At 41.4% G+C, this 12864-nt stretch overlaps 1 protein-coding gene across 1 annotated transcript in view; it reads left to right on the plus strand.

Moving 5' to 3' along the window:
* brinp1 (bone morphogenetic protein/retinoic acid inducible neural-specific 1) overlaps positions 1–12864 on the plus strand; it is a 105488-nt gene that overhangs the window by 74978 nt on the left and 17646 nt on the right. Inside the window, exon 5 of the mRNA XM_084034746.1 lies at positions 95–200. Within this exon, the coding sequence (XP_083890872.1) occupies positions 95–200 (106 nt within the window). The remainder of the gene's footprint in view (positions 1–94; positions 201–12864) is intronic.

Raw genomic sequence — 12864 nt, forward strand, 5'->3', positions numbered from 1 at the left:
TTCAATTCCACACGCCCACGCTGACGAATGCGAGGGCATTCATTTGCTTCTCAAAATGTCCATCAATTAAATTTTAGTCTTAATTCTATTCCAGGTGACGGAGACACGGACGGGGCCACTCGGATGCAGCAGCTACGACAATCTGGACTCGGTCAGTTCCATCCTTCTGCAGAGCCCCGAGAGCAAGCTTCATCTGCAAGGTAAACAATCCCAGCACATCGATATTTTCCCCCCATGCTGCCCAGTGATGTTGGACAAGGCAGGGCAGCAGTGTCAAACTCCATTTCATTTCATTTCTATAGTCATACATAAAATGCTCTTATTTGGACAAGGGGGGAAACGGTTTGTGCCTTCTCAAGAATTGAATGTCCATGCAACCTTTTTTAATTGGGTACGGGGTAGATTTGCTTCCCAATTCTTTGGAGGCTGCGATACGATTCTCTGTGGATCTGGATGTTTGCTATTGTGATCATGTTCTCAAGTCTTTCTGAAAGCTTTGCTCAAAAATAAATTCAAAAACCGCTGCATGAACTATTCAGACACGAGAGCAGAAACCAGCACACTCCATGCAGGTACAATGTACATTATAAGAACTGCCCGCAGATGGCATTACTATACTTTACATTACAGTCCGACGTCATTTTAGTCCATCAAAGTTAATCCACTAGCATTCCACTCACAGATCATATGTCAGTGGATGCAAATAGCAACTTCTTCCAATTAGTGGGAGAGTTCTCATAAGTGAAAGCAGCTCCGTCTTAAACATTGACACACCTTCTAATTAGCACGAGAGAAGGAATTGCTTGCGGTAACAATCGCCCAGGGGAAAAAGAGAATGATGAAAGTGTAACTGGGGTCAAGTGTTTGAATGGAGTGATTGTTTCTTTGATTTCTTTGAGTTTACGCAGGTTATTAAAACCGGTTTGAGAATCACAGAGGCTTATTTTCCATCCAACCCCCCTCCCCCACTAAAGCCCCCCGCCTCTCTCTGAAGGGATCATTATTTGTCTTCTAAAATCAGAGAACTAAGTGGTTTGTCAAAGAAACACTTTTAAGTCTTCGGCTGCCACTTACTCAAAGGACTCTATAGGTTTTGAAAAAGCTTTATTGTCACGCACCAAACGTATTAGCCCCGTGCTTTGAAGACTGTTTTGACATCCGGTTGATGATAGATGACAGGCCTGGGAAAGAATCTTTCTTTTGGCGCGATAATAACCCCAATAGAATGGAAAACCTATTCTGATTGGTTTCCGCCTTAGAGGTTTTGCGGTTGGCCAAATTACATTAGCGTGTGTTTATGCATTTTGTGTGTGGGCGAAGGGTGAGGGAAAAGGGGTCGGAAGTTCCCCTGAAAATGCGTACTTTCAAGAGCAATTATCACTCCTGCCTTCTATTAGAAAGACAGCTGATGTTGTAACTTCTTCAACAATCACACAGCTCTTCATAGCGCTCTTCAAAGTGATAGCACTTCACACGGCTTGTAGAGAGGTGTGTAGCTAATGGACGCGTTTAAGTTTTATACCGCTCAAATACATTTATAATGAGATCCAATCGTTTAATTCACCCTACAGTTCTCCTTCTGACATGAACACACTAGTTTAAATGCAAGAGTGTTATCCCTTTGGTCCTTCGGTGAACGATACATCCCCTTAAAGCCAGCATGTGCCTTCAAAAACAACTGCACAGGTTAAACGTTTTTCATTCAGTTCACTTGGGTCACAGGCTCCGAGTCCCATGTTGGTAGGATTAATGCAGATTTTCTGTGTTGTTCACAGGCAATTATGTCAGCTTCAAAACAGTGTTCTTTTTTTTTTTCTTCTAGGAAGTGCTGAAAAAAAACAATCACATATTTTTCAACATCTCTTGGTTTCTTTTTTTCTTTCTTTAAAGACATACATTTATATTAATATTATGTTTAGGTCCGACAGACGCACACACTGGTCTTCACTTTGACATGTTAATTTCAAAAGCACAAAGCTCTCAGTCAGAAGCATCGGTGGGTGTATTTGTGTTGTTGTGCTTGTGTTGATTTATTTTATATTCTTAGAAAAGGATACGTTTCTTTAAGTTTTTTGATATGCAAAATGCAGCCATGCATTGCTAAATGCTTGGTTGCTAGGGTATTGCTAAGTGGGCTGTAAGTGGTTGCTAGGGTGTTTGACAGACATGCACTTGCGTGTTCAGGTAGGTTGCAAGGTTGTTGGTATGTGGTTGCTATGTGAGTGCTATTGTTTAGTTGGGCGTGGCTTGATGGTTGCTAGGGTGTTTGATTTTGGGACGTAGTTGTCCCAAAATCATTGGTCAGGTTGTTGTTTTGTGGCAGCACTACCTGACGGCTACAGTGTCTCGCGGTGTTGTTAGGTGGTTGGAACCGTCTTCTCTGTGATTACAAGGGTTATAAATGTGCTAATTGTGATTAGTGTGATTACAAAAAGGCATAAAACACCATTTTAGCAGCATGTGTTTAAATGTTGTTTTCCCCCCCTTTGTCTGGGCCCGTTTACAATAATTGTAGAAAAATGTCAAGTTAATGCTTGAGCCATTTGGAACAACATTTGTGAAACCTAACAGTGATTCATCACCTTGTTCTAGTCAAACCAAACCACCGTATTCCCTGAAAGATTTACTGTATCCCTTTACTGGTCTTCACAGTCGATGCCCAAAAATAACAGCTTTGACAGCGTCGTCCTCGTCTTTGACAACAAGCCATAAATGGACTTCACAAACTATCCCCCGAGGAGGAAGACATCGACTGGGTCCAGGATTGCTCTTATATGCACTAGCAGCTCCCAGCACATCTAATAAACGCCCACCACGAGTCTCATTTTCAAATCCCAATTGACCTTTTTACCAGACAGTTAGCTAAAATGCTAACTGTCGGCCTTTTAAACTGTGGGGAGGAGTCAAATCTGGCCAATGTAGAAGATCAAAGATCACAAAATATGCACGTCGGCAACATTTTACTTTAAATAGAATTTTAGCTGAAAAAAGAAAATCTCTCAACCCAAATTAGATGTACTTCCAAATAAGCATTGAACATCTGGGACATGTAGTTTCTGCAGATTGTTCACCATATTGTATCATATCTGTTTACTCCGTACAAAGGTTCAAATAAACACGCTGACGATGTGTTGGAGATCTCATTATTTTTGAATGTTTGGTGCTTTCAATCGATAAAGAACTGAAGGGAAATACACATTCGTGAGGTAACAGTTCACTGATAGACATTAAGGAACGAGTAGAGAGACTCTGATGCCGTTTTATTGCATCTGTAACTCTTCAGAACATTTCATTTTCCTGTGATTGAGACAAACCGAGTCATCTTCCGAGTATGAAGGTGCTTTAAATCAGCTCACAGGGAAATCAGCGCGACTGTAGAAATACTGTCCACAGAAAGGTTATTCAGACTTCCAGCAATCAAATAATAAAATCCCAATGACACAAGCCTTTCAAATTGAGATTTATGTGTGCAATTATAATGAAGATAGAATTGTGGATTTCGTTCTCTTCTTTTGTGTAATTGCTACTTCATTTGAATGTCTTTATTCTTCTTTGTTTTAGTTTTATTTGGGATTTGCTTTTTTCTACCAAGTCTTGAATTAACGACCTCTCTATGGAACATATTTCTATGTTCATTTTGGTTCGCCCTGCGAGCTCACTGATTTGAATCACTGCTACACACTCCATATCTCCACCGTCCTGTGAAAACCATGCACCTCCACGTCCGGCTATCAAACAGAAGGATTAAGTACTCCTGTATGCCGGGTGGAAACGCTCCTTCTTCTTAAGTTGAATGAACCATTTTAAAGTCCCTTTGGGTTACCTGAGAAATGTATTGTCTGGAAACAAGGCTGTTTTTCCATCGCTCACCAGAAGCTGACGTCTTGAAGATACTTTAGTTTCCGCGGGACAGCGACAGTACGTCACCCGGATGAGTTGTAGTTTTCATCCTGAGAATGAAAAACGTCTATTCACAGAAGCTGGAATAACAAGATTGCATCTAAGTTATAAAAGTGCACCTCTTTTAGTTTGGTGCCTCCGACCGAAAGGCTCCAGTAAGCAGATAAAAGTTTGAACTCATGAACTTGGTCAGAAAGGTCTGAATTCTTGTTTTCCTCATTTATCAGCACTGGGAGAATAATGCTGCACAAATGTTCCACCTTTCAGCCCGAGGCTTCTTCGCTCTGAACTCGGACGAAAGAAGGCCTCTGGCCACTTTGTCAAGTTAATCCTAACAAGAAAATAGAGAGTTTTGCCAATGAAGTTGGAACACAGCACCGTCTGAGTGAGAATAGCCAAGAAGGAAGTGTCATCTGACCGTATTTACTTAACTGAGGGTTCATACAGGAGCCTCTACTCTGCAGGTACTGAACTGTACTGAAGGAGAGAAAGTCCATTTCAGTCTGTCATCTTTATCCCTTCCATTTTATAGCATTTTCTTTTATCTCAAGCTGCGTTTTTCTAAAATTGTTCCCAAAAAACAAATTCACTATGTTGCTTTATCTACCTCTTACTCAGCCCATTTGTCTCTTCTGACCATTTTCTGCATCATTTTGTTTCACTGTTTTTATAGATCTATTTATTTTGATGCTTCTGTTTTTTAGTCGACTCTTTACTGGACTACACTGTACAGACAGTATGATCCATATTTTTATAGATATTTTCATTTTTATGCCTTTAACTCGACTCTTAACTGTATTTTCTGATCCTTGACCAGCTAGTAAATTATGGACAAAAACCTTTTTTGTATCATGCCGTCTTTTGGAAATTAATACGTTTAGAAATTGAGACTAGCTATTTTCATTACTCATAATGAAGTACATAAAAGCATCATATTAGTATGTGGCGCCATGTGAGTTCCAACAAAGAAGCAGTAATAGAAAACCCACTCCATTTCATTCTCCTAATTATATTTTTATATATATATCTCAAGCTAAGTTGATGAAGTTGTGGTCGAATCTCTGGCCAAGATGCTTCCGACTGTCTCTCCAAAATAACCGAATTCTCTGAAGAAAGTGTTTTTGTTTCCTCTCCTTCTCCCCCCCGTGGTCCGCTCTCTGTGAGCTGGTGGGGCTGTGAGCCACAGATAACACAATGCGGATATAGCAGTCCCTGGATATTCCCTCTGCTTTCACTTAGATTGATATTAAAATGCTGTAGTGGAATATCACCTCAAAGGAGCCACCTATCAAAGCTCCAGTCCTCTTCTCTCCCACAGTTTTGCTTTGTGAAATGTTTGGCAATTTAACCAACACCTCGCGCCTTCCCTCTCTCTTTTTTGCCTTTCTCTCCCTGACAATCATCAGAATTAGATATGGCACTGGAACTATTTTTTTTCACATTAGATTTCATGCATGACTTAGCAAAGCTTTGATCCATCGAACATGAAACTTTGCAAACGGTGGAGGCTTCATCTTTACATTTGGGCATGTTTAGCACCGGAGAGCACACGATAGACACAGCTGTATTGGCAGCTAAACACAGGAAAGGAGGGCATCATGAGACAGTGTGTTATTAGCAGAGACTATTTGTGGACATGCAAGAGGAATTCATTGATCCTGGCCCAGTCTTCCTCTGTCACCTAACACGAATTACATTATAACCTTGCACACATCGATGTCTCCAAACGTCATGCAATCGACCTATTTTGCATTACAAATTATCAGCTGGGTCAAAGACTTATTATGAGTATCAGTAGCCACGAATGTGAGCCCAGCTCTTACTTTTTATGGATGCATTGGAACAAAGAACTTTTTTTGTTATTGTTGTTTATTCTCTTAAATTCAATCTTGGCGAAAGATCCACGCTATTTAGTTTTATTACAATTGGGATTTAAATACACTTTTGTTCTCCCACATTAATTTGTTCATTGTTTGTTTGTCCTCTCTCTCCAGGCTAAAAAAAAAACGATGATATTGGTTTTGGCTGGATTCTCACTATCTGCGTCCACTGGGACCATGCAAGTAAAAATAGCTTATTGAGGGGTGAGAATTAAACGGAAGAGGGAATTAACATGTGGTAAACAGACGGTCACAATTGTTACTGTTTACTTGAACTCTTCTTTTATAGTTTCAAGTGGCAGGGAGAAAATAGTCACCTTTTTCTTTTCTCTTCATACCCCAATCTCGTCCTAATTCAAATGAGATATCTTTGAATATCTCATTTGAATTGCTGGTATTTTTAAAATAGGAAAAACAGCAGGGAATTTTAATGTATTAGGCAAAAGATTGCAATATGCATACTGGGAATAAAAAAAAAAAGTTATATATTAACTGGGCCAAAGAAAGATAAAAGGCCCTGGAACCTCCACAAGCCATTACCTCGCGAGGACCCAATCACCTCCAATATGGCTGTCATAAATTAGCACCAAAACAAAAGCAAACTAATTTGCTTCTTCCAATCCCCGGCACATGCTTTCTCTCTTTTCTCTTTCTGCGGTTTCCTCAACAGCCTATCTCTGGAAGAGCCATGAGCCTATCTCGGAAGATTTATGAATATGTTAGAATAGCCTGAGCCAACAGTTTTCAGAGTGGTGAAGTGAAAATAAATTAAACTGGCCCTGTAGGCGAGTCGTGCGGAGAGTGATGAATTAGATACTCATTGCTCTGTCGCTCAACGCCTGTCCCTTCTTTCAAGTGAAACGGCTGCAAACGTTATGGGGGAAGACAAACAAACATACAAATCAATTAAGTTGTTTTTGATGACAGACTTGTTGAGAAATTGATTCGGGGACTAAAGTATATCAGTAAACACAATGCCCTCGCTTACCAGAGAGTAATTCACTCAAGAAATTGGTGCTAAACATGTGGAGAACAAACGAGCACAATTAACACACAAAAGCTCTTTTTTTCCTCCGCATCTGTCCATCTTTCTGTCTGAATCTAATCTGAATCTTTTGATATCTACCTCCGTTTAAAAAGATTTGTCAGTTGTTCTGACTTAGAAACCAGGGGATTAACATGTCACAGTAGCGGTCTGACGTATTGTTCCACCTTTAGGACGGGGCCGTTCCTTTATGATCACATGCGTCCCCCTTTTTTCAACCAGAAAAATTGATAACACGGCATCATTTTCATCAGGACGGGTGGCTGCGCACATTTCTTTTCCCTCCTCTCTAACGTTCGGAGAAGCCCGGCCCCTGATGAAATCTTTCTGTGTTGACCTGCAGGTCAGCTATCAATTGGAAGTGGTCAATCAAGAGTGAGTTTCCATTTGGGCCAGCATGACCATAAATCTCCTTTCCCACTCACCCTTGCCAGCTGCAGGCCGCCGTTTCAGCGTTTCGGCTTTTCCACTCAGTCTTTTTCTTCTCTCTCTGACACACTCTGTTTCATCAATTGATTGAGGGTTTCTTTTTTTTTTTCATTTAGAAGGGCCCTTACACTATCAAGTGTGGACACTAGTGTAGAACAGTACTTAAATCGTTGTTAAGAAGATATTATGTTGTCATTAAAAGATTTCAGAACTAGTTATACTTCCAGGTGTTATGAGGTAGTTATTCTAGTTCTATCACTAATGGAATGATTTACAGCAGACTCACCATCTATATACAATACACAGAGGTGGGAGGTAACTAAGTATGAATACTGTTGCTGTTCTTAAGTCATAGTTTCAGGTGTACTTTACTTGAGTATTGCTTTTTCTGACTAACTTTTTCATTTTTACTCCCTGCATTTTCAGTCAAATGTCTGTGCTTTCTACTATTTTCAAAACATGCTCATTACTTTTCACGTTTTACGTTACGTTTTAATGCATTTCAGGGGAATCATCCCCTCAAATATAGTTTTTTATATAAGGATATATATACAATACGACACGGAAAGTGACCTTGTATTTTATACTTTGAGTACATTTCCGAATCAAATTATAATGTATTTAAATTTTGAGAAGCAGTCCAACACAAAATGTATTTACGGAGCCAATAAGGTGATATACACTGTCTAATAGTATCTTACCACAAATACCTTTTGAAAATATGAAATATTTCAATAAAAAGAGCCTCAATTCTCTCTTCCGAAACAACAGTTTGTTTATGAAACGGCAGATTTTTCATTTTTAGCAAAGTTTTCAGCAAATATGTGCGTTCTCCCAATACAAATAGATGAACATTATTTCTGTATTTAGGGACGTTTGATGTAATTTCGGTGATGGATCTGGGCTTTTGATCTGAGACGCTCATACAGCACATCCTGACACTTTGAGGGCAGTTGTATCTTTTCTAGCTGAAATGGAAATGTCAGAGCTTGTCATACCTCTCTCCGCCTCCTCCTCCTCCTCTGCAGGGTTCCTGTAAAACATGTGATTTCTGCAAGAGCCCGCAAAGGGTGTGTGTGTTTGCACGTGCATGTGTTTGCTTGTGAGCGTGCGTGTGATTGGAAGTGTGACACCGGTACGATCGCTCACCAGCCGAGGCCTCGATGACACTGCTGTGCGGGGACACATGGCGGCGCATGACGGACCAGTTTGAACCGTGCGACTGTCGAGCACAAGCAGCCAACAGCCACTCCAGCACATATTCAGCTGGATTGAGAGTATTCTGTTGCTTGAAAACATTCAACTTTGAGAGCATTATTTATCTTTTTTTTTTAAATAGGAAAGAAAGAGTGACAGAGAGAAATAAAGCATTCAGGTTGAGGAGAAGAAAAGCAATCAGTAACTTACTTTTACTTTGACTCAACTTGTGTTGCAGCACAACCAGCAATAATTCAGCACCACGGAGAGCTCCTCTCGCTCTCCAGACTTCCTTCCCTCCTAAACACAGCAATTGCTTCAGTTTGTAATTTTAGCAGTTCCTCTCTTTTTCAGAGGTGTGAGCAGCAAGCCCTAAATGCCAAAACCATTTCTACATGTAATGTGTGCTTTTACAGCGATTACTGCACCTCCATCCTCGCCCGCTTTTTTTGTGGTAACAATACGAAGAAGTGGGTTTCTTCAAAGCTACGCTACATAGACGCATTGTGTGAAACGCATTGTGTGTCTTTTCTGTTCCACAAAGACGCGGCGGCGTGTATCCCATAAGCATAAGTAGACCTGTATGTTAATATGTTCAGGGAATGGGATTTTCCACTCCTCTGTTGTTTTCCGCTGATTCAAATATATGCATGCCCAGATATTAATGTAGCGTAAAAATCCCCAAACCTTGGCAGAGCACTCAGCGCTGAAAAGAAAACAAACATTCTTTTGTGCTGCACTTTGGACATATTTGAGCTGGAAATTAATTGTGCCGAACAATTATTCCCACACACAAACATTTAAGTAAGATTGTAGAACAAAAATCGTCGGCAGTCCTGTTTGGGAAAACACAGGCCGCTGCCTTTTGAGTGCGCTGGGGACACTTATGATAATCTACGATAATCTACTCAGCACAGTCACAGCAACACATTATCCATCTGAATGCTGAGTGCACCTCATTCAGAACTGTAAAACATGCTAACATATTCTGAGAGCAGAGAATAGCTCCGGTGGAACATGTTATCCTCTGTCAAGCCCAACACACACGCTGTCAGAGACTTAAAGCGCTTTATGGGAAGAAATGAAAAGTGGATAATCGCTACTTGAGCTGCACCTTTACCTCGTAGTTGGTGGAAGTGGAGCTCTGGTGTGAAATGGGCCAACGCAGCGAATCTTTAAGCGATGTGCCCCTTCTGTTTTAAGTATCCGGGGATCAACAGGGCGGACTGGGCGGACTGGAGAGAAACAGGCAATCTTCCAGTTCAAAGGTCTTTTGCTTTTGTATCATGGCTGCAACGATAACCTCCAATGGTAATTTAATGCCGCTATTCAAGTAATGCACTTTATTGCACCAGTGGATTAAGTAATGATTATTTTGCGAAATTGCAGCCACACAATGGTCAATTAATCTTTAATGAAAGTGTAACTTATGAGGCGAAGCGTGGCATTGCAATAAGCAGGCGACTGCTTGCCAAGGCAGTTACAAGCCTCGGTTGTGGCCTACACTCCTCGTCGATTACCATGTAAAAAAAATAGAGCACTCGAGGTAGTGAAAAGGCAAAATCACAGTCGCAGAGTCTCTGTTTTTGAAGCATTCATGGAATTTATATGAAGGCCTATATCCTCCGTCGTACGTGGAGGAAATGTATCAGCCTCTGATGTATGCCGTGAGATTAACTGCCATTAGGTGCTATTTATTTAGAGTAAGCCAGGCATAGGGGTTGCAGGGAATTATGTGCACTGGCAGAGCATGAAGTTGGAGGTTATCAAACGGCTGCGCGAGAATTCCAATATGCACCTTTTCATTTCATCAGCACCTGTTAAATGATGTAAGTGTGATTCCCTGCTCCAATATCTCCGTTTTCTTCCTCAACAAACGCATGCATATGTGCCATATAAATTATTGCTTTATCGCCCAATCGCTCTCAAAGTTTTCACGTTACTGCCTTTTAGAGCCAGGAAAATCACAAAGATGAATGTTTCTTATTCTGATTAGTTTGTTATTTAATTTTTTGGACTCGAGGCCTCTGATTCTGCACCGCGCAGACAAAATGTTGATGGATTCGCTTTTATTGCCTGACATCATTTCTACACTGGAGTGGGAGGATGAAGACGTCGCGTATCCAATACTGGAGCACGTGCTCGGAGTGAGGGAGAGGTGGAGAAACAGGAACGAGGAGAGTGATTGATGGAGCGAATGGGAGCCAAAGGATGATGGGGGACGAGTCAAGGGCCATGTGCACGAGTGCAGCGGGAGTAGGAGTGAGTGTAATGAAGTAAGACAGAAGAGATGTGTACGGAGACGGAGTACGAGGCAGAGGAGAGGGAGAGGCGTGGAAGGAGTAGGGACAGAAACATTGAGAGGAAAAGGGAGTGGAAAACAATAGATCGCAAGACCGATAGCGCCGAGCTGAACGTCGGCATCCCAAACGATTCCCTCTGCAATCTCCCGCTACCAACACGCTGATATCGCAAGAAACGCCTGTGTGTGTGTGTGTGTGTGTGTGTGTGTGTGTGTGTGTGTGTGTGTGTGTGTGTGTGTGTGCGTGCGTGCTGTGTAGGGTTGAGGGTATGAGGTATGGTTGGACAGCAGAGGGAAAGAGAGGCACTTGGTGTTATTGTGCAGCCGGCCGCTGGCACCAGCACTGTCAGTAAGCGCCGCTGATCCGTGAACTTGCCATCTGGATTCTCCCACAAATCACATTAAAGTTTCAAGCCCAGGAATACATCAAGCTAAATGAATATTGGATCCAGGGGCCGCAGACAGGCCTGATGGAGAAAAAGCCCTTTGCAACCCAACCCTTTGTGGTCAGACATGATCCATCCGTCCCCTTTTACACCCTCCATCCCTTCCTTTCTTCTGGTCCCTTCACCGCTGATGGGCAGTGGGGCTGATGAGTTCCTGTAGAGGAGAAGGAACCGACTAATATCCAAAAAGAGGTTTAGTTTAAAGAGTAGGTGAACCATGGTTGTGTCCAACTAGAACCAGCCACCCACTTCCATCCCTCTTACTTCCAGCACTCTTTAAACTCGACCTCGACTTTGATTCCTTCATCTTGTATAGCTCACACACTAACACACTATCACAATACCACTCACTGTCCCAGCTGCTACATATGACTGAACTATTAGCATGAGTAACTGGAGTATATAATCGGCAAACATCACTGCACAAATTACACAAACACAGTATGGGAAACTTTTCTTCAAAGGCTGTAACCATGACGATGGATGAGGTTTGAGTGGCAAATCTTGGCACATATTAAGACTTTAATTTGCTTCTTAATTGCCTACAGTTTGCAGTTTAGCATATGTTTTGGGTGAAAATAAGGAGCATTAATTGCTACATGCATATTCATAATAAGACATAGCGTTCAACCACATGACAATACCCAAGACATGATTCATGTGTACAGTATAAATTGTAGACTTGCTTTCCCTTTCATTTCAGCCAGATTAGGTTGATTTTGCATAAATGGATTCCAATTTTACCCAAAGGTGAAAGAAATACATGAACGTGCGGGGAAAACAATGCAATCACTCACTCATGATTCAATAACATGTTATGTTCAGGTTCCTGATTGCATATTTTCTGCTGAAGCACTGTTTGTGCTCAAGTAAAACCTATTAAGAAAATATTGCCTCACCACGATACCGTTTCATACAAGAAGGGGGGAAAAAAATCTATTTAGTTCTTTTCCAATCCAGTGGTTTGTAGAGCTAGAAGTGTATTTTCCCCCGGCCTGGACTGAAGAGAAAGGCTTTACCGTTAGCTGTCCTAGCTTCACTTCTATGAGATCCCCAGGGTGAGATACGGATGCTCTCAGAGTCTAAAAATTATAAATACCTTGTCAGCGGGTGAGAGTGAAGAGGTACTCTCATCTTCAGCCCCAATTTGGCATCTGGATTATGAATTCAGCCATTGCCATTAGCGTATAATTAGCCAAATGCTGCAAAGTTGTGTTATGTAAATCACAAGCAAATGCAAATGCTAATACTTATTGTATGCCGTAAAGAGTGTGATAGAAAATGCTCACACAAAAAAATCCTGTGCTAAATAAACCTCCGCGGTACAAGCAGGCATCAATCACCGCTATACGCTGCTACAACACGAGTGACCGGCCACAGAACAGACAAGCTGAACACAGTCGAGCTTTGAAGCACAGCTTTTTAGAAAGAAAAAAGAAATGCTTGTAACATGAAGCAAAGCTGGAAGGGAAGCTGGCCATTTAACCGCAGCTTTTCCCATTTCCCCAACTTCGTTCCCTTCACATTTTTGTTTGCTCTATCTGTGAAGAGATAACCGTACACTCTGGGCATCACACGGTGACAGTTGTACTTGGCTCTTATTTATTTTAGTTTTTTCCATTTCAGAAAGCAAACTGTTTGTTTTTTTTAACACATTCTGTTTCA

This window comes from Eutrigla gurnardus, assembly GCF_963514095.1.
Source record: "Eutrigla gurnardus genome assembly, chromosome: 19".
Classification (NCBI taxonomy): Eukaryota; Metazoa; Chordata; class Actinopteri; order Perciformes; family Triglidae; genus Eutrigla; species Eutrigla gurnardus.